This window comes from Emydura macquarii, unplaced genomic scaffold, assembly GCF_026122565.2.
Source record: "Emydura macquarii macquarii isolate MOO-44397 ecotype Brisbane River unplaced genomic scaffold, CSIRO-AGI_Emac_v2 contig_450, whole genome shotgun sequence".
Taxonomy (NCBI): Eukaryota; Metazoa; Chordata; order Testudines; family Chelidae; genus Emydura; species Emydura macquarii.
Window position 1 is genome coordinate 12,689,969 of NW_027130587.1, and position 17,941 is coordinate 12,707,909.

Below are 17,941 nucleotides of genomic sequence, written 5' to 3' on the forward strand. Positions count from 1 at the left end.
GTTTATAGGAAAAATAATCCCAGGGGACTTCGCTTTCAAATTTGCACGACTGTAGCGCTGGCGAAAAAGAGCGCCAGACTGATGGTTCTGCTCTCCCCATCTCCATTGCAACGATGTGGAAGGATCACAGCTAGAGGGTCAAAGGTGAGTTCAGTCTCCATGGCCTTTTCCTTGTTGACAGAATGGCCACGGAGGGAAGTCACTTGTTGCCGATTGTGATGAAGGTGTTTATAATGTGCAGCTCTGGCTATGGGAACTAGACTGAGACTCTTCAATTAATATCAAAAATTGCCACTGACCAGGCATCAGAGGGTAACAGCTTGTGGTCACAACTAGAGCTTGGTGAAGTGATTCGGTGAATAGAAATTTGGTCAAAAATGCATAGTTTCAGAGCCCCTCCCCCCCTGCTCTTCCCCCCAAAATGCATGTATTCGGGTCATGAATAGTTTTGGCCAAAAATCCTGGGGAAAAAAACATTTGGAAATTTCAAAATGTTTAGAAAGCATGGACATTGTTTTGAAGTGTCGCTTTGAAGTAACATTCAAAATGTTTTGTTTAACCCAAACTTTTTTTTTTTTTAATTTTTTGTTTTGTTTAGAAAAAAAAACAAAAACAGATTCCCTCTTGGTTCGAAAAAAAAATTCTCTTCCAGATTTTTTGTTTCAGTCACTGAACAAAAACAAAACAAAACAACAAAAACAAAATCAATCAGTTGCTCAGCCCTGATCACAGTCGATCTGGATTTGAGTTGGTGACCTAGAGCTGAAAGATCTCATGACCAAGATTTTCTAACATGATGAATTATTTTGCATGCCCCGCTTGGGACTCTTTCAAGGGGACAGATCTGCAGAACCTGTCAACCAACCAGCCTCTAAACATCAAGCTCATTTAAGAGGTCTCCAACTGGGCATCCAAAATAATGAGGCCAATTTTTCAAATGAGACTATATTTTCCCCCCATTACCGAAGTCTATGCATTTGACCTGCCCATTACTAAACAAAACAATTAACCATCTTCCTCGGTTTACAGCTTGAATACACCTACAGAAACAAAGTATACTTAACACTAACTTGAAAGCATTATTTTTTTTAAAAAACACATTCCATGGGCCATTTGATTTTCAAAGAAAAAGCTCTATGTAGTTAAAGTACTCAAAATCCTTTGTCTAACCAGACTGCTGTAGATTGGGATCTTTGTCTTGAAAGAGGGAGAGCATGAAATGTGTTGAGTAGCTCGAGTTTTTAAATGCTTTATTACAGTGGGAGGCCAGGCCAGTTTAGCATCAAATCTGCGTTTCTCTCCATAGACTACTCCGAAGGCAATAAAAACCCCACACCTGCTGCAGCCTATTCACAGGTTTTAAAAGGCCTCTGAAACAAACCTTAGTTTTCCTTTCAGACAGTAAATCAGACAGTTCGATCATTAACAAAAGGCAAAAGCCTGAGAAATTGGAGCCTGCTTGCTTGAATTGGAACTTGTTTGGATTTGGTTCCAAAACATCATTTCTAAATCGAGACACTGTCTACCCTTGGGACAAACCCCAACTCAGCCTTCAGTGGCCAGCAACCAGCTTAGCTGCACCGTTGCATAAGCGGGGGCAGGCCGGGGTTTGCACCCATTACAAGTAAAGGTCAGCCTCCGCCAGAGGAATCGGGGCAAACCCTGGCACGTCCTCGTCTCTGCTTTGCATTCAGCACCAGTCCAGCTACATTAGGATGTTCCCAAGCAGTGATTTCCACACCACCCCAACACACTCATCCCAAATCCTCAGAGTCCATTCAAAGTTTGCCTAATGTGATTCATACCTGAACTTGATGTAGGAAAGGACAGGTCTGATTGCATAGTTCCCGTTGTCTTTAGTGGGGAATCAAATGCCTTCCACTGAGCGCACTGTAAGTTTAGGACACTAAAGTCTGACACTGCAGATGCAAAGGGGAACATGTTGCACACATACTACTAGCAACACAAAACCTTGAAAAGCTAATAGGAAAAAAAAGAAATACATTTCTCATGGAAGCGTTGCAAAGCCAACCTTGGAAAAATCCTAACATCCAGCACCGCAGGGCAAGCAACAACCCAGTCTAGATGGATGACAATTAATTCCTGGCTGCTAGACAAATTGGTGCCTTGCATTAAAACAATCCTAGATGTAATAATGGACCAGGGCACACAGCTAATTGTGCATGATATAGTCCTCTCCTGGGTGCAGAAGCCCTCCCACAACATGGAGGTCAGTTATTATTTGAAGCCTAAAGTTGGGTGCCTTGGATATTCAGCAAACCTAGGTGTTCGAAGTGGTCGCTGGGATCAGCAGTTGTCCTAAAGGGGTAGAGTGACAGGAAAACTCAGGGCCTGATTTTCAGAGGTGCTGAGCATCTGCAGCAACCACCGACTTCAGCTAGTGGGGATTCAGAACTTCAGAAAAGTCAAACCCTTAAGTTTGCACCTAGGCTACCAAATAAGTTAGGATCATCACGTTCTCTCGCAGGATAGTCACATTTCTGATCAAAAGCTCAAGTCTAAAAAACTCTAAGCCCAAGGAGAGCTGACACCGTAGTATCAAGAAGGGAGGAAACCATTTTATGGAGTACGCACTAGACATCTCTCTTTTTTTAAATATATGTGTAAAAAAAAAAAAAAAACCATTTGAGTCGCAAAAGTTTTTTTTAAAACCGTAATTATAAAATATGTCAGCTGATGAAACGGTTTAAAATTCAGTATAAAAAGTTGGCTATACAGGGACAGAGCTCCACTCTATAACAAGGTTTAAAGGCCATTATTATCCTTCTACTCCTACCTCCTTGCCTCAGAGGGGCTTAGAAGAAAAACACATGAAAAATACCAATGGTGTGAGAATTAGAGTGCTAAGAAGCTTCCTTTGGTCTACACTTGACCTTTGTTATTTTCCCTCAATAACCCGGTTTTTCCTATCTTGAGGAACGATTATACCAAGCAGTGCTTTGGGGACCTCTTGATCTAGTGACTTATAGAAAGATTCCCTAAATTCCCCAGGATTTATCAAACCTCCCCACCTGAAGTCCTAAAAGGCAGAGACCCCATGACCTCCCCACCAGGGCTTTCTTTTCTTGTAAGCTTCACCACACCCACACCCTTCACCTTTAAGGGGTTTTTATTCCCCCTAATAATCACATCATTTAATATTTACTCTCTAAATTTCCGCCATTTGGATCATTTCTTAACTTGATTCCTAAGAGCTTGGCTTAAAGCAAGATAGGTTAAGCAGTTTCAGAAATAAGGGTGATCTTTGCACAAAAGGGGAAACGCTCTTCATCAGGCCATGGAAATCTAACCACTTGCTCCATCAGGAAAGAGCAGCTTAGCCAGTGAGATGTGTTGTCTGCGAAACATGCTAGTGTTCAAATCCTATGGGCCATCCTTTGTAACAGAATTTAAGAAGTTCCATGGCACAAAGATCTTATGGTGTCTCTGAAAATGAGTTTTCAAATAGAACCATCTTCAAGTGGAAAAATACATAGCTTCTCACAAGACATGCAGTGCAGGGCAGCTACCAGAACAAGGAGATCACAATCTGTATCAGAACAGATGAGCTTCACCGGCAGGTTCTTGGAATGCCCTCCCATCCACAGGACGTGAAGAATTGCTGTCTGTTTACACCATGTGGTGCACAAGTAACACATCACAATCACTCTAAAAACCTCTAGCCTTAAGTGTTGCTTTTGGCACAGATGCTGAACTGCTTCTCTAGGAAGCACAGAAACCATCTGAGGATCAATTCTGGGTCCAACAGCCCGACCACCCCTTGTTTCCCCGGCCTAACTCCTCACATTCGTTAAGCTCTATGAACAAGCCTTCAAAGCAAACCCTTTCTCCTCTGTCAGCTGGCTAGTGGCCAAGCTGCCGGTCATCGTAAGTGCTGTATCTCTTCACGTGAATACGGCGCACTCGGTCGCGCAGTTCAAAGCCCTCATCGTCCTCGCTGTGAGACGCCTGGCTTCGGTTCCGGCTGGTCGCCTCCAGCAGAGAGTTGTCAGGTACACGTGGCGTTTCATACAGTAAAACGTTGAGTGTCTCCTCGTAGATACGGGCTTCAGGGAATTCAACCTAGGGAAGAGACAGCATGCTTTTTCCTGCCGCAAACTGGGTAACAAGACAGCAATCCCTCCACTGCTGACTGGTGTAGGAATTTCAAAACCTAGTGCATGTGAGGCTGTATGTAAAGACAGTAAAACAGTTCTAAGCAGAAGAGACCTGTGAGATAAACTCATAGCATGCCCCAGTGTAGGATTGTAATTTAGGTTCTCTAGTGCTTTCACCAATCTAGCTTCTGACATCCCAACTATTGGACCACCTGCCACTTCTTTTGGAAGACTCTTCCAGAATCTGACACCTCTCACCATCAGGATGTCATTTCTGATGCTTAGCTGCAAAGCCTGGGCCACATTCTGGTCTCACCCGCCCCACTGTAAATCAGGAGCAAGTCTGCTGAGGCCAGGGGAATTACTTTAGATTAATCGCACTGGAATTAATAAAGCAGCACATTTTTCTTCTTAAATGTTTAATATTCATCCCAAATTTCCCTTTTGTCAATTTCATCCTGCTACTTTTAGTTATACTGACGTGTTCCCCTCTGGGCAATTCTTCTCTTTGGACATTTGCATCTTCCAACCTTTTGGAGATGGTTAAACCCACACCACACACAGGCTTAAATCTGCTCCTCATTACACCAGTGTAAGTCCACTGAAGTTAATTTGCACCAGGATAACTGGGAGAAGAATTAGATCCTTCATTCATTTAGCGGGGGATTTTTCAAAAGCTCTTAGGTAACTTAGAAGCACCAAGTCCTATTGACTTTCAATCGGATTGTAAGTGCTTTTGGAATTCCCACTGAACTTTCCTCCGAAATGATTCCTTCCATTCCCCTAACCACGTTTTCTTCTTCTCTGAATTCCATTCAATCTGTCAGCATCTTTTGGATCCCGAAATGCCCAGGACAGAATACAGCTTGCTAGCCCAGTGTTTCCCAAACAGCGGGTAGCTCACAGGAAGGGTCTAGGTGGGTCGCACATGCCCCAGAGACAGTTCCTCCCTCCCTCCCAGGCTCTTGCTTCCTGTGGGCAGCGAGTGGTGGCATAGGAAGCGGGATCTGGACAGCAGCAACATGGAAGAGGCTGGAATCAGCGAGCAGACAGTTGGCAACCTGGTGGCTGAGGCTGCAGCAGGGAACAGAGCTGGGAGAGTACAGACAAAGGGACCAGGGGAGAGCTGGGGTAGGGGTCTGGAGGGCTGAGAAGTTTAAAGGGAAAGATGGAGCAAGGGTGATGGTGGGTCCCCCAAAAGGACAAAAGGCAGTTGATGGGTCAGTAATAAAAAGTTTGGGAACCACTGTGCCAGCCAGTGAGTCACCCCAGTCTTCTGGATTTCACGGACCATCCACGCTACTCACCAGTAAGTGAGTTGAGGCTACCCATGACCTTACCAGGTTCTAGAGACCTGGTCTGAGACTCAAAGATCCCACATGGCTGTGTAAAGTGCTACCAACTTTGTTACTTAACCACAAGATTCAAGTAGGACAATTCCCAGTACCTTGGTTTGTTTCTTTTCTGTGGCATACACTATAGAGGTGCAACAGACCTCAGCAAGCTTCCGCCCTTGTCCATAGAAAGACCAGCAGCAGATTTCATCCCCAATAACATCCTTGATGAAGAGGACTCGGCCGTTGAAGCGGAGAGAGAGTTTATCAAACAGTTCTATGTTCTTCAACAAGTTATCGTCCGAGTTACTGAAACACAGCAGCAAAGGCGGTGAAAAGGCCTTTGTGGTTTAGCAACTGGCCTGCATCGTAAACTGCCGGCAGGCTTTACATTCCAACCCCACCACGGCTGCAAACATTAATTGAACCGGAGAACACAGCTAGTGACTCATTGCTAGGCGTTGCCAAGTAAAGGGAGAACAGCCAACTTGGAACACAAAGAGGATGCTTTGCTTCCTAGGAGCAAGTGCACCTTTAGAGCTCAAATGGTGTAATTAATAGAATGGTAGTGCAGAGTTTCCTGAGTCATCATAGCAACAATCTACACCTCCGTCCTGACCAACGCCTGAGCGGATTCAATCATATGCTTACTGTGGTTCTATTTAGCATGCAGCAGCAAATGACCAGAGAGCGCCAAAGCAAGCATCAGCAGAACATATCCAACCGCCAGTGGAACGGTCACTTTACAGAGCCCTCCCTGTCCCTAGGAGGACACGCAGTACAATTTTCAAAAGCATCCAAAGTGACTTCACTGCTCTTGAAAACTTTACCCACCGTATCAGTGAAATATATTGGAGTTTCTTAAAGATGTCAAGTGAGACTGAGCCTATCTTGGTAATGAAGATAATGGTAACAACACGGTCAAGCTGAAACTAAAACCCACTTTGAGCAACTCTAAAATTCAGACAGATGGACCCTACGACTCTGGCATTAACTTAGGGCCCAATTCAGCCAAACTTATGTAGCCTACTCAGAGTGGTTCTCTGTCCCCCTCACGTCTGGCTTGTCCACAAAGAGGTCTGGCTTGTCACAAAGAGGTGGGTGGGTTGTCAGAATCTGGATTGAATCTTTAGCCTGCTAAGAGAAGTGTCTATCAAGTGATGTCTCCTACAACTGCCATCAAGGCATAAAGAGCCCTGTAAAACGAATAATTAGAAACTCTCAGTTAACTGAACCACCTACATGCCCTCGTGTTCTGCGGTAAGGCTTCTGTTGCTCTCACTGGTTCCTTTCCATCTTCAGACCCCTCATGATGAACATGCTATTTTGTCTTTAGTGCAGCATCCTGGCTAATAAAAGGGAACACGGCCAGGAGTGCTGCGAAAAACACAGCCCCCAGCTGGGTGATGAATGTGCCGCTCTGTAGCATTCCCTAGTGGCCCCCTGCGGTTCCACGTTGGTTAGGATCTGCGTCTCCAGCAGATACGCAGCACGTGTGTCTAGAGACCCAAGGAGGTTGACAAAACAGGCAAATGGCTGTTAGGACTGGCTGCATTGCTTCAAGCTCCTGATCTGAGAAAATCAGGAGCCACTTTGGCAGTGGTATGGCACGGGGGGAGGCGGGAGGCGGTCCACAAGAGTTACATCACAGAACCCAGATAATACTCCATTTCTTCCCTCAGTAACACACAAGGAGAACAAGTTCCCCTAATGCTAGAGCCTTCTGGGGCAGATCCTGGTCTGATGTAAGGTTTCACATCTCCGCCTTGTAATTGTTTTCGAAAGGGGTGGGGCTGGAGTAGCAAGGGGTGCTGTAGGTCAGGACTGAGGTGGGTTAACAGGGCTGCCTGGTGGCTCAGGAACCGAACTGCAGAAGGAGGTACAAGTCACGACTGCATTAGCATTGTGGCATGTGGGCGGAAATTTACCCTGCATTTCCTGCACTATATTCAGCTTCACCCGGTGTTGTTAGCAGTCATGTTTCTCGGAGCACTTTGAGAGACAGCCGCCTCCCCCTCCCCGACCCACACGCTGAGCTGAAACAGGCTGCATCCCTCTGCAACTCGAGGAGCCGGATCATCCTTTGTCAACCAAGAGTAACTGCACTCAGGTGCCAGAAGAAACACTCATGGAAGAGGAGAATCCCACCCCAGCAGCCCCCGAGGAACCTTTGTCTTCAGAGTGGCACCCTCGAGACATACCTGGTGTAGGAATATTTGTTGTTGCTCCTGTTATAAAGCAGCTTGACGACAGGCTGTTAGGAGAGAACAAAATAAAAGCAGGGAAAGTCAGTTCTGCACTGTAAAGAGCTTGGCAGAAATGCAGAGAGAGGCTGTGGAAAAGTAGTTACTTTCATGGAGGATTCTATGAGCCTCTCTTCTTCCTTTGGAGATGTGATGATGGGGATGTTACAGATGGGCTCATACGAGTCTTTCTTGTCCTGGGTAAAATAAAATAAGAGGTATAACGACTTGCAGGAACCTGCAACCATGTTCCCAAGCCCTCCAATGCAGAGGAAGAGCACAAAGTTGCTATAGTAACTCCACAATGTTACCGGGAGCTGCAAGCCAGAAATACAGCAGAGACATTTCTTATCCCCAAAAGGCAGCAATAATTGAAACATTTGGATGCAAACAGATGTCATTCCTACATACGGCAACAACTCCACTGCTGTGGGTTTCTGTTTGGGGGATGTAGTTTTCTAGCCCCTTTGACAAAAGGGGCACGGGAAAGCGCTTTTGCCAGTTTTATCAACTGCACACCAAAAATGAGTCACCACAAATCACACGTCTGCTGGAGAGAAACGCACCTCACTGAAATGGATCCAAACCCTTTGTTGTACAAGCAACAAGCTATTGCTTATAAGGGACTCTAACCCCAGCTTCCTTACACAGTGAGCCAACCATTGGCTTCTTGAGTAGAAAATGTATCCAAAAAAATCAGCTATTACTGTAGTATCTGAGCATCACACAATACCCCTGTGAGGCAGAGAAGTGCCACCGTCCCCAGTTTACACAACTGAGGCACAGAGAAGCTGCGACTTGCCCAAGGTCACACAGGAAGTTTGTAGCACAGCCAGGACTTGAACTCAATCTCCCAAGTCGTAGGCTCAGCCTTCCTCTCTTTTAGGCAGCGATAACACCTTTGTTCCCAAAGCGCTTCACAAGCTACGTACCCACCCAGCACTGCTAAACTTCCACCCCCTCTAGGGTGGAAGCAGCACAATAGCGCGATTAGCTGGGAATATTTTGGCCAAATGATCATTCCAAATCCCTTCGCTGACAAGCAGCATCATAGGACATTTAGTGTCCATGCAGAGCAGAGAACAACGTGGTTTAAAGGTCTTATTTGAAAAAGACAGAGTGAGTGGCACGTGTCTCAGTTTATCTGCCTTGGAAAGAGACCCAGATGGGGATCAAAACTGCGGCTCTAGACATTTCAGACTTGGTATCAGACAGTCCCTAGAAATGCACCAATCCGCATTTAAACTCAAGCACTTTCAAAGCACATACAACCGAAAAGAGGTCCTAGATCATTTTTCGAAGTGGAAAAGCCCCAGGCTGCTGCTATGTCTTACCTGGAGAGCTGCCTGGCACATGTCTACTAAGCCCTGAATTAAGTAATATTTCGCTTCTGCCATCAACTCTTTGATCTCCTGCCTGTTTTTCGGAAGGACGATAGTGTCATCTCGGAGGTAATTTAAAATCACTCCAAAGTGTTTCCCGCAGCGGTCTATCAGAATCCACCCTGAAAGACAAACACCACAACATTTGAGCGCACTGTCGCATCGGGAAGGCAACCAGCAGCTCAGCAACACGGCTCGACATGGAATCTCAGTGTGACAGCTCACAGGCCTCATCTGTGGATAATTAATCTTCCTCATGTCTCTTGCAATGGAGCTAGACCCAATTCCCACTGTAGCCGGTGGAGGTCTTTGCTGACTTCAGGGGAACTGGATCTGGCCCACAGAACAGAAACGGACAGAGGAATTGCTCCTCTCAATGGCCCAGGCTTCCAAAAGGAAAAGATTCCACATTGATTCCAAAGTCTAAGACCTAGATGAAAGAATCTAAAAATATGCAGGCTTTCACTAAGAGGGACACAAAAAAAAACCCATAAGACTCCTAGGGCATTGTTTTCTCCACTGATCAATCCACTCACTTTCATATCAGAACTGTTTCCTGTGTTTTATCTTATCTATATTAGATTTCAACCTACTGGAGACATGGGTCCATTTAAATATTATTGCAAATTACCAGTTGGCGCTATTACAGTAGTTCTGTTTAACTGTTGAGGCCGTTAGATCTTAGAAAAATGCTGATTGTTAAATGTAGTGCAATTTTTAAAGAAGCTCAGCGCTATACCAGAGACGTTGGTTGTAACTGCCTTCATGTCTGAGTTATTTCTGTTGCCCAAAGGTTATGCGGGCAAACAAAAATATTGCATGGTGCCAGAACATTACAGCCATGGAAAAGGCAGTGAATAATGGAGCCCAATTCCAAAATAGTAGGAATGAGAGTGAGTTTGGGTGGGATGGCCTTTTAGGAGTCCTGCTTGATTTTTTAAGTTGTTGGAATGGATTTTGTGATTTTTAACTCGGGCCTAGAGAACACGATAAGCTCAAACATCAATAAATCTGAAGATCTAGGTGTTCAGCAAATAACAGAGATCTAAATGGACTGTCGGAGCAACAAATATTTTAAAGCAATTAAATACTCTTCAGGTGTTTACAACAAATATGCATAAGCCAATCATAAAAAGAGAAGGGAAAAGAGACTCTTCCCTTCACCCGCTACAAGGGATGGACAGACTCCCGTCGGCGTACGTGGCCAGGCAGAAAAGCAGGTGCAGTGTACTGCCAGGCAGCTTAGCACTCAGAAAGCGTCAGAAGGACTAGAGGAGACTTGCTGGAAGCATTTGCAAATTCTAAATGGATTGGAGTGGAAGTTCTGCAGACCACCTGCCGGCATCTGGCAGAGGTTTCACCAGGCCTCTTTCCCCGTTTTTGAGAGAGAAATCGGAGCAGCATTCCACAGATGCCAAGATGTAGAACAGGCCAGTGAAAGCAGCGAAGGAAAGGCCATTCTGCTTGTAAAGTATATGCAGAGAGAAATGCAGGAAAGCCACTGAACAGGAAAAGACTCAGCACAGGAACAAGTGGAAAAAAGCCTCTTCTCTGACTTATTCTAACCCGTCCCTGGTGCCTCATTCATCGTGGAGAAGGATGTACACCCTGCCATCAAACAATGCTAGCAGAGGCTGCACACAGCAGCAGGAAGCGTCCCCTTGGTCGCGTGCCGAACTCCCCTACAGAACAGTCATTCTAATGTGGAGTTAGCATGCACGGAGAGCAAGAACGTGCAGTGAGTCAGTATCTTGCATTAACAGGGCAGGAACAACAGAAATATGTTGGATTTCTATGGGGTCTTCCATACGTGGACCTCAAAGAGCTTTACAAACATTAGCAGATTGACATCCCTGTGCAGTTAGGGTGGTGTCACTCTCCCCATTTTGGACCTGGTCTCACACACTAAAGCTGCGCTATCACACTGATTTAGTTAAACTGAGTTTTTAACAGGGGCAAGTTAAACTGATACACACCAGCTTCACACCAGTGTATGGTATCCACACACAGAGCTGCACGGAGTTAGTTTAAACCTGGTGCAACGTCACTCCTTTCGTTTAACCAGTACACCTTCTACATGTAGACAAGCACCGTGAAATACCAAGAGGTTAAGCAACTTGCCTAAAGTCAGACAATAAATCTAGACCCCTTATGTCCCCAAGCCCACACTCTCAAAAGCCAAGATCATTCTGCCCTGGGATAACCATTGCATATCTAGAAGGCCCCCATCAGGGACATTCTGTGTCACACAGCATAACTACCCAACTCTATTGAACCCACATTGTTTCTGCTTCTAAAGACGTCATTTGGCCTAGCCCATTGCTAAGTGGAATATGAAAGCATGCATGGCCACTGCTCATATGAATGCTCTTCCTTGTTCTCCTATTGAAAAGTTGCTGAGTTAAGCTTTTTTAGACTGTAAGCTCATTGGGGCATCGACTGTCTTTTTTTATTATCCATGTGCACAGTACAATGTGGCCCTGATCCTTAACAGAGGCCTTTAAAAGCTACCTCAATTCAAATATTATATGAATACCAACAAGCAGTTCATGCCACGGAGACAAAAAACAGCACCTGAGTTTAGCAACTCAGGTCAGAGTTTAAAAAAATAAAAAGTGATGCCACTTGTCCCCCCCCCTCCAATTTCCACTGACGCCTCTGCACCCCAGCATACAAGTGCCAACCCACACGCCGCACGTCCAGTCCTGACACCAGGGCAAGCCATCCACAGACCAGCTGGGACAGGAGTAGAGCAAACAATTCCTTGCTCCCGCTAATTGTAGTAATGAAGGGGGAGGCTTTCCAAAGGCGAGCAGGGGCAGCATTATCGCATGCCAGCGGGAGTTGCCTGCCTAACTCCTCTTGGTGCCTTAGAAGACTATCTGCCCCTGAATCCCATGCACTGACCGGGGCCTAGTCTCAGACGCACCCGTTGGCACTCCCTTACCTTCCTTGTCGGTCAGCACTTCCATCCGGCCACTGAACATGGCCTTCAGCATGGTGTCATGCCTCGTCAGCACCTGCACGGTGGTGTAGTACAAGGAGCCCCCGACGTTGAGCCGCACGTACTTGTTGCCCAGGCTCCCGCCTTTGAAGCTGCAGGTTTTGGGCTTGGCTCCTGAAGACTGGCAGATGGCGGCGAGGCACGTGTCCCCCGACATCTCCTTCTGCAAATAGATGACGACTCTGCAGAGGGTTGGCTTGATGGATTCCGCCGTGGTTGGGGAGAGGTCACGAGATGCCGGATGGGGAGGGCAGGGTAGGAATGGTCATAACTCGTTCAAGCCCTGGGTGGAGTCAGAAACAAGGAGAAGAGGAGGAGATCAACGAGGAAGTCTACAATCATAGTCCGCAGTGAAAAGATGCAGCCTGCATCAAAGAAGAGAGGGCAGTGTTCAAGGATTGTTAAGAGGGTACACAGCCTTTCACCCTGAGGTTCCCAAGTCAAACCACCACCCAGCTGCTGGATCGCTTCAGCAACCGAGTTCTGAGGGAATCTCCATCGGTTTTTATCAGACACACTCTACCGTTTCTGACCACTCAGTGTTGGCCCAACACTATTCATGCTGAAGACAACGGTAACTCCCATGGGAGCAGAGCTAGAGTCAAGGAGGAGCACTTTTCAAAACCCCACCTAAGACGTTTAAAAGAAAGGGGAAAAAGGAGGCAGGGGATAAACAAACAGAATTTGGACTTTATTTTAATAGCCAACCAGGAACGTTGCTAGTCTTAATGTATGTTTATAAACCACTTTGATAAGAAAGGCAAGATGTTATTAGCAGGCATAACTGAAAGGCTGAATGAAGGACTGGAATAGGGAAACTATAGAAGATTTTTCTGAGCATTAAAGGTTTGAGTGCCTAATTACAACTATATAGGGTAATTATCTACTTCCTCACAACAAAGTCATGAGAAAATAACAGGCTCCTGGCATTCTCAGAGTCGATGTGTTTAAGAAGAGAGCCTGCAAAAAAAATTGGTTTTGATTCTCTCTCCAATACGAGACAAAACTCTGCAGCTTATTTTAAATGATCAATTGAATGTAATGGCGCTTCAACCCCATTCAGCCAAATTAAGCTTTTCTGAATTTTGCAAAGTTTAGCCATCAGCCAAACCTGAACTCACTGTAAAATACTGCAATCTGAATGTATCTGTACAATGGCAGGAACTCTGCTCTCTCAGCTTCCCAGAGAGATATTACACTCCTCACTCAGACCCTATCCAACACAATGGGAGCATTTCCTGCTGGAATAACAATTTTCAGTGACTACAGTTAAATTTTGTATTCCCTGTTTGGGCCACTCCATTTCTTGGTATATCCTTACAGTCATAGTTGTTCCCACTGCATTCTGTATTAGAGATCTAATATGGAGAAAACTGTTTGGGATGTGTTGGCTGGAACATCCCTCACTGATGAGAAACTAAGGTAACCTGTCATTAATCCAGTCCTAGCCCCACCCTCGCCTCTGCTTTCCTCTCCCATCCCCACACAAGGTAAACAAGAAATGGAATCAAAAGAATAAAAGCAAAGATGGGCCCAGTCTAACACATCAGACCTGAAATCCTCTAACTGGAGAAATTTGAATCTAGATTTCATCGGCACTGCCTTATGCCCAGCTGAACCCAGAAGCAGCTTCACTTTGCCCCCAGGTGCTGAAATCTTTTTTTCCTTCCCTCCCACTATGCCCTAGTCTACTTATCTGTCAATTTGAGGCTGCAAGCACCTCCTGGTTTTCTCACTTCTCTGTACAGTGCCAGGCACCATCACTGCCTTATACAAATAACCCAATAATGTAGTTCTTTACCACCACATAGACAGCATGGAAGAGCTAAGCATCCATCTGGTATACAAAAACTTCTTGATAGCTACAGATGGCATCTTAATTGTAAAGAGATTTGAAGAACTACTGACTTTACAGGCATAGAAGAATGCTCTGATAGCATCATGTCCCATTTTGGTTGTTATATCTAAGTAATCACTACAGACAGGCTCTATTAATCCACAGTGAGTAGGAAGCAAACTCTGCAGTTTGCAAGGCCAGAGCAAATTCTGCAAAGCATTTTTATGCCAAGGCAGGTCAGTCAGGTTATAACTGACTGTAATGGGCACTCCTACACACTGTCAACATCCTTTATCTTCAGTTGTACAGTCCTAAAAAAAAAGGAAGCATAAATTCTTTTCTACCTTTGAACACACTGAAGTTGCTTCCCAGCTGATCGTTTTAATCAAACATCCCAGGGACCAGTATGAATCACAGCAATCACACATCTCAAAGGGAAACAGCTGCGAAAGCAATTGGTTGATCTGAAGGCATTTAATCACGATAAGCTGTGATCACCAAGAACTGTGTGTGTGTAACCAGATCATTGAACAAAATAATACCTTCCATTTCTCTAGCACCTTTTATCAGAGGGTCTCAACGCACATTATAAACATTAAGGAAATTCAGCCTCAGAATATGTGATAAAGGTAAATATTTATTAACCCTATTTTTCAGATGAGTAAACTAGAGCACTGCAAGGTTAAGTGACATGCTCAAGTCAATAAGTCTGTCATAGAAATGGGAATAAAACCCAGACTTCTGGTCTTATTTTGGATACCTTGACCTGTGCTTTCATTGCTATACAATCCGTCCTCCATTATTTCTGCGCTTTGTATTTCTTATCTTGGAGAACAAGAACAAAATCATTTAAGTCAGTTTTATTTTTGTTTATAGGCATTTTCACTTTTAGGTTTCAGACTCTGAAGAGAAATACATTGATTTAAAAATCAACTGTCTTAATTTGGACTTTTAAAAAACAATTTAAATGAGTTCTAGGTTTTACATAAAGTTTGTTTTTACTCAATTTAATGTTCAAGCCCAGTTAACATAGGGAGTGTCCCTTTAAAGTAAAATCCTGCTTTTAAAAGACATTCAGACCAAGTGATTATAAAGGTTTCGAAAGGACAGAATTAAACTGTCTGAGCCTGCAATGAGTGGCCAGAGTCCCGTGAAGCCTACATGGGTCCGCCTGACTGCATCTCATTGCAGAATCAGGGTCTTAGTTAGCACTATTATTTTCCCTGACCAAGCAGCGAGTGGAGTAAAATGTGGAGATCCTTTTTGCCAACCAGTCAAGCCACGTAAGAGCCAATACCATTGATGTTAATTAAGAGGTAAGCTAGGAGACTTCACTCATACTTGTGCAAGGAAACCCTCAATTACTGTAAGAGGAAAAATTTGTTACTATGTCCTTCTTTCCTGCCTTGTGAGGGAGGAGAGAGGCAAGTTTGCATACAAAATAATACAGCATTTCAGACATCACATCAGGAAATTGCTCCCGCCTCTTGGTCCAGCCCAATAGGGAGCTGGAAGATTGAAAACTAGTAGACCAGTTTGTCTCTCTTACATTACAGTAGCATCTAGAAACCCTAACTGACACCACGGCTCCATTGGGGTAGGCTCTCTACAAACACATAACGAGAGTCAGGGCCTGCTCTGAAGAGCTTCCAATTTAAATAGACGACAAGCATCACCACCACCATGGTCTTACATGACGCTTTTCATCGTAGATTGCAAAGCGCTTTACAAAGGAGGGTGAGGTAATATCTTTTATTGGACCAACTTCTGTTGGTAAAAGAGACACGCTTTTCAAGCTATTTCATTATCTCCATTTTACAGATGGGGAAAACTATGCACAGAGAGTGGAAGTAACTTGTCCAGGGTCAGTGGCAAAACCAGGAACAGAAACCAGAGCTCCTATTTGTATTAAGACTTAATTCGTAGGAAAGAATACTTTTTGGGAGGCAGTGTGGTCTAGTCAAGAAAGCACTGAGACTCAGGAGACCTAGATTCAATTCCTGGCTCTACCATGGACCAATTGGGTGATGTTATACAAGTCACTTTGCCTCTGTCTCAATTTCCCCATCTGTAAAACGTGGATCATGCTGCTGATCCCCATTGTAAAGCACTGAGATCTATGGATGAAATGCACTGTGTAAGAGCTAGGTGGTAGTTTGACCAGATAATAAAATCAGTACATGATTAGAGGGAGATCAGCTGTGTACAGTTGACAATATTTAACAGTATGTGTTTCAGCAGCATATAAGAGAGACCATTCCCCATGTTCAGCTAGAGATTGCAGAGAAAATCATGACCGAACAATCAGGAATTTATTTGCAAGGTAAGAGGCGTGGGGGAGACTGGGAAGAGATCAAAGAATTCCCTGCTCTAAATAAAAAAAAAAAAGAGAGGGCACTTTACAACTTCAGGGCATCCTCAGAACACCCATGAGAAGCACCTGGAGCAGGGGAGCTGCTTTACAGAGGAATAAAAGATTTCTGTTTATGGGTGCCGCTATTCTTTTACATTTACAAACATTAGTTAATCCTCACTATACCCCTGGGAGGTAGGGAACTCTAAGAATTCTTATTCCCCACTTCACAAGTGGAGAGAAACATGGGCCTTACCCCAAAAGCTAACTGTTGGGTAGAACACATCATGTGAAAACACTGTGAAGCTCTTTGGGGCAGGGACCATTTTTTTGTTCCATGTGTCTACAGCCTAGAACCATAAGGTCCTGCTCCGAGACATGCAACTAATTAATAACAACGACAAAGAATGAGGACAAGAGAGGAAGATGGTTGCCAACTCTCATGAAGTTACCGTAAGTCTCACCATACTTAGTGAATTTCTTAAAACACTCTGTGAAGCACTTTGAGATCTACTGCTGAAAAGTGCTTTAGAAGACACAGACATTATTATTATTAAAGCTGCAGCTCCTGGAATGAAGCAACACCACCAGAATCTCAGCCCCCGCTCCGCTCCCCCCACCCCCTTTTTTTGTTACAAAGAGAAAGTTGAAAACGTGAACCCTAAAGGCACCAACATAAGAAAGCAAATAAAAAGAACCCAACATTTACTATGAAGTCCCATTATTTTTGGGCCAATATCATTCGTCTATTTGGGTTGACTAATGATCTTGGCAAACACGGGGTTGGCAATAGCCGGCACATAGGATCACACGGCTAGATGCATCAGTTAGTTATGTACACCTCTGGAGAGTTCATACATCTGGGGGTGTGTGTTGGCACATTGCCCCTCACACTCCATCCGCGCACCAGGGTATGTACCCGGCTCCACTGCACCCCTCCACCCCCACCCTGAGATCATGGAGAGCTTACATAAGGGTATTTACCCACTCCCACAACTCACCCCCCCCCAGATAGAGAACTATTTACCCAGCGCCACAGCTCACCCCAGGGTATTTACCCAGCGCCACAGCTCACCCCAGGGTATTTACCCAGCGCCACCGCTCCCCCTGCCCCGTCCTATTTACCTGGCACCACAGCTCTCCCGCCTTCAGGGTATTTACCCAGTCCCACCCCTCAGCCCCCGGGTGTTTACCCGGCCCCACGGCTCCCCCCATCGCTGCCCCCGGGTATTTACCCGGCCCCGCAGCTATTTACCCGGTTCCCCCCCCAGCACCGGGATATTTACCCAGCTGCAGGCCTTCGTGCTCCTAGGGCTGCCAGCGATGCTCCCCCACGAGGCGCCAGGCGCAGACACCAGCCCCGCTCCGGACTCAGCACCTTTAATCCCCGCCGCCCCGGCCTGGGCTGGGTGAGCTCGGCTCCCAGTCGCCCCGCCCCACAGCCGGGACCAGCGGCCCAAGACCACTCCCTACACCCGGACTACAGCCCCCGGCATGCAATGGGGGGGTCGCTGCACTTTAAAGACTACAGATCCCAGCATGCAACGGGGCCACCGCCCCTTGAATGACTACAGATCCCAGCATGCAACGGGGCCACCGCCCCCTGAATACTACAACTCCCAGCATGCAACGGGGCCACCACGCCATACTAATTTATAGGCCGTCCCCCC

The 17,941-nt window shown here is 45.5% G+C and overlaps 1 protein-coding gene across 3 annotated transcripts; it reads right to left on the minus strand.

The window, feature by feature from the left end:
• Nucleotides 1–690: 690 nt before the first annotated feature.
• On the minus strand, nt 691–17,756 carry TNFAIP1 (TNF alpha induced protein 1). Of its 3 annotated transcripts, none has more exons than XM_067538027.1 (7): nt 17,558–17,756; nt 12,025–12,364; nt 9,030–9,199; nt 7,803–7,892; nt 7,654–7,706; nt 5,566–5,761; nt 691–4,083 (listed from the first exon to the last, which is right to left on the minus strand). In XM_067538027.1, the coding sequence occupies exons 2-7, from the start codon at nt 12,236–12,238 to the stop codon at nt 3,865–3,867; spliced, it is 942 nt and encodes a 313-aa protein (XP_067394128.1). In that variant the 5' UTR covers nt 12,239–12,364; nt 17,558–17,756; the 3' UTR covers nt 691–3,864. The 3 variants fall into 3 exon arrangements, with proteins under 3 accessions (XP_067394128.1, XP_067394127.1, XP_067394129.1); XM_067538026.1 differs by having other exon boundaries at nt 12,025–12,446; XM_067538028.1 differs by lacking the exon at nt 17,558–17,756 and adding an exon at nt 14,263–14,342.
• Nucleotides 17,757–17,941: the final 185 nt, after the last annotated feature.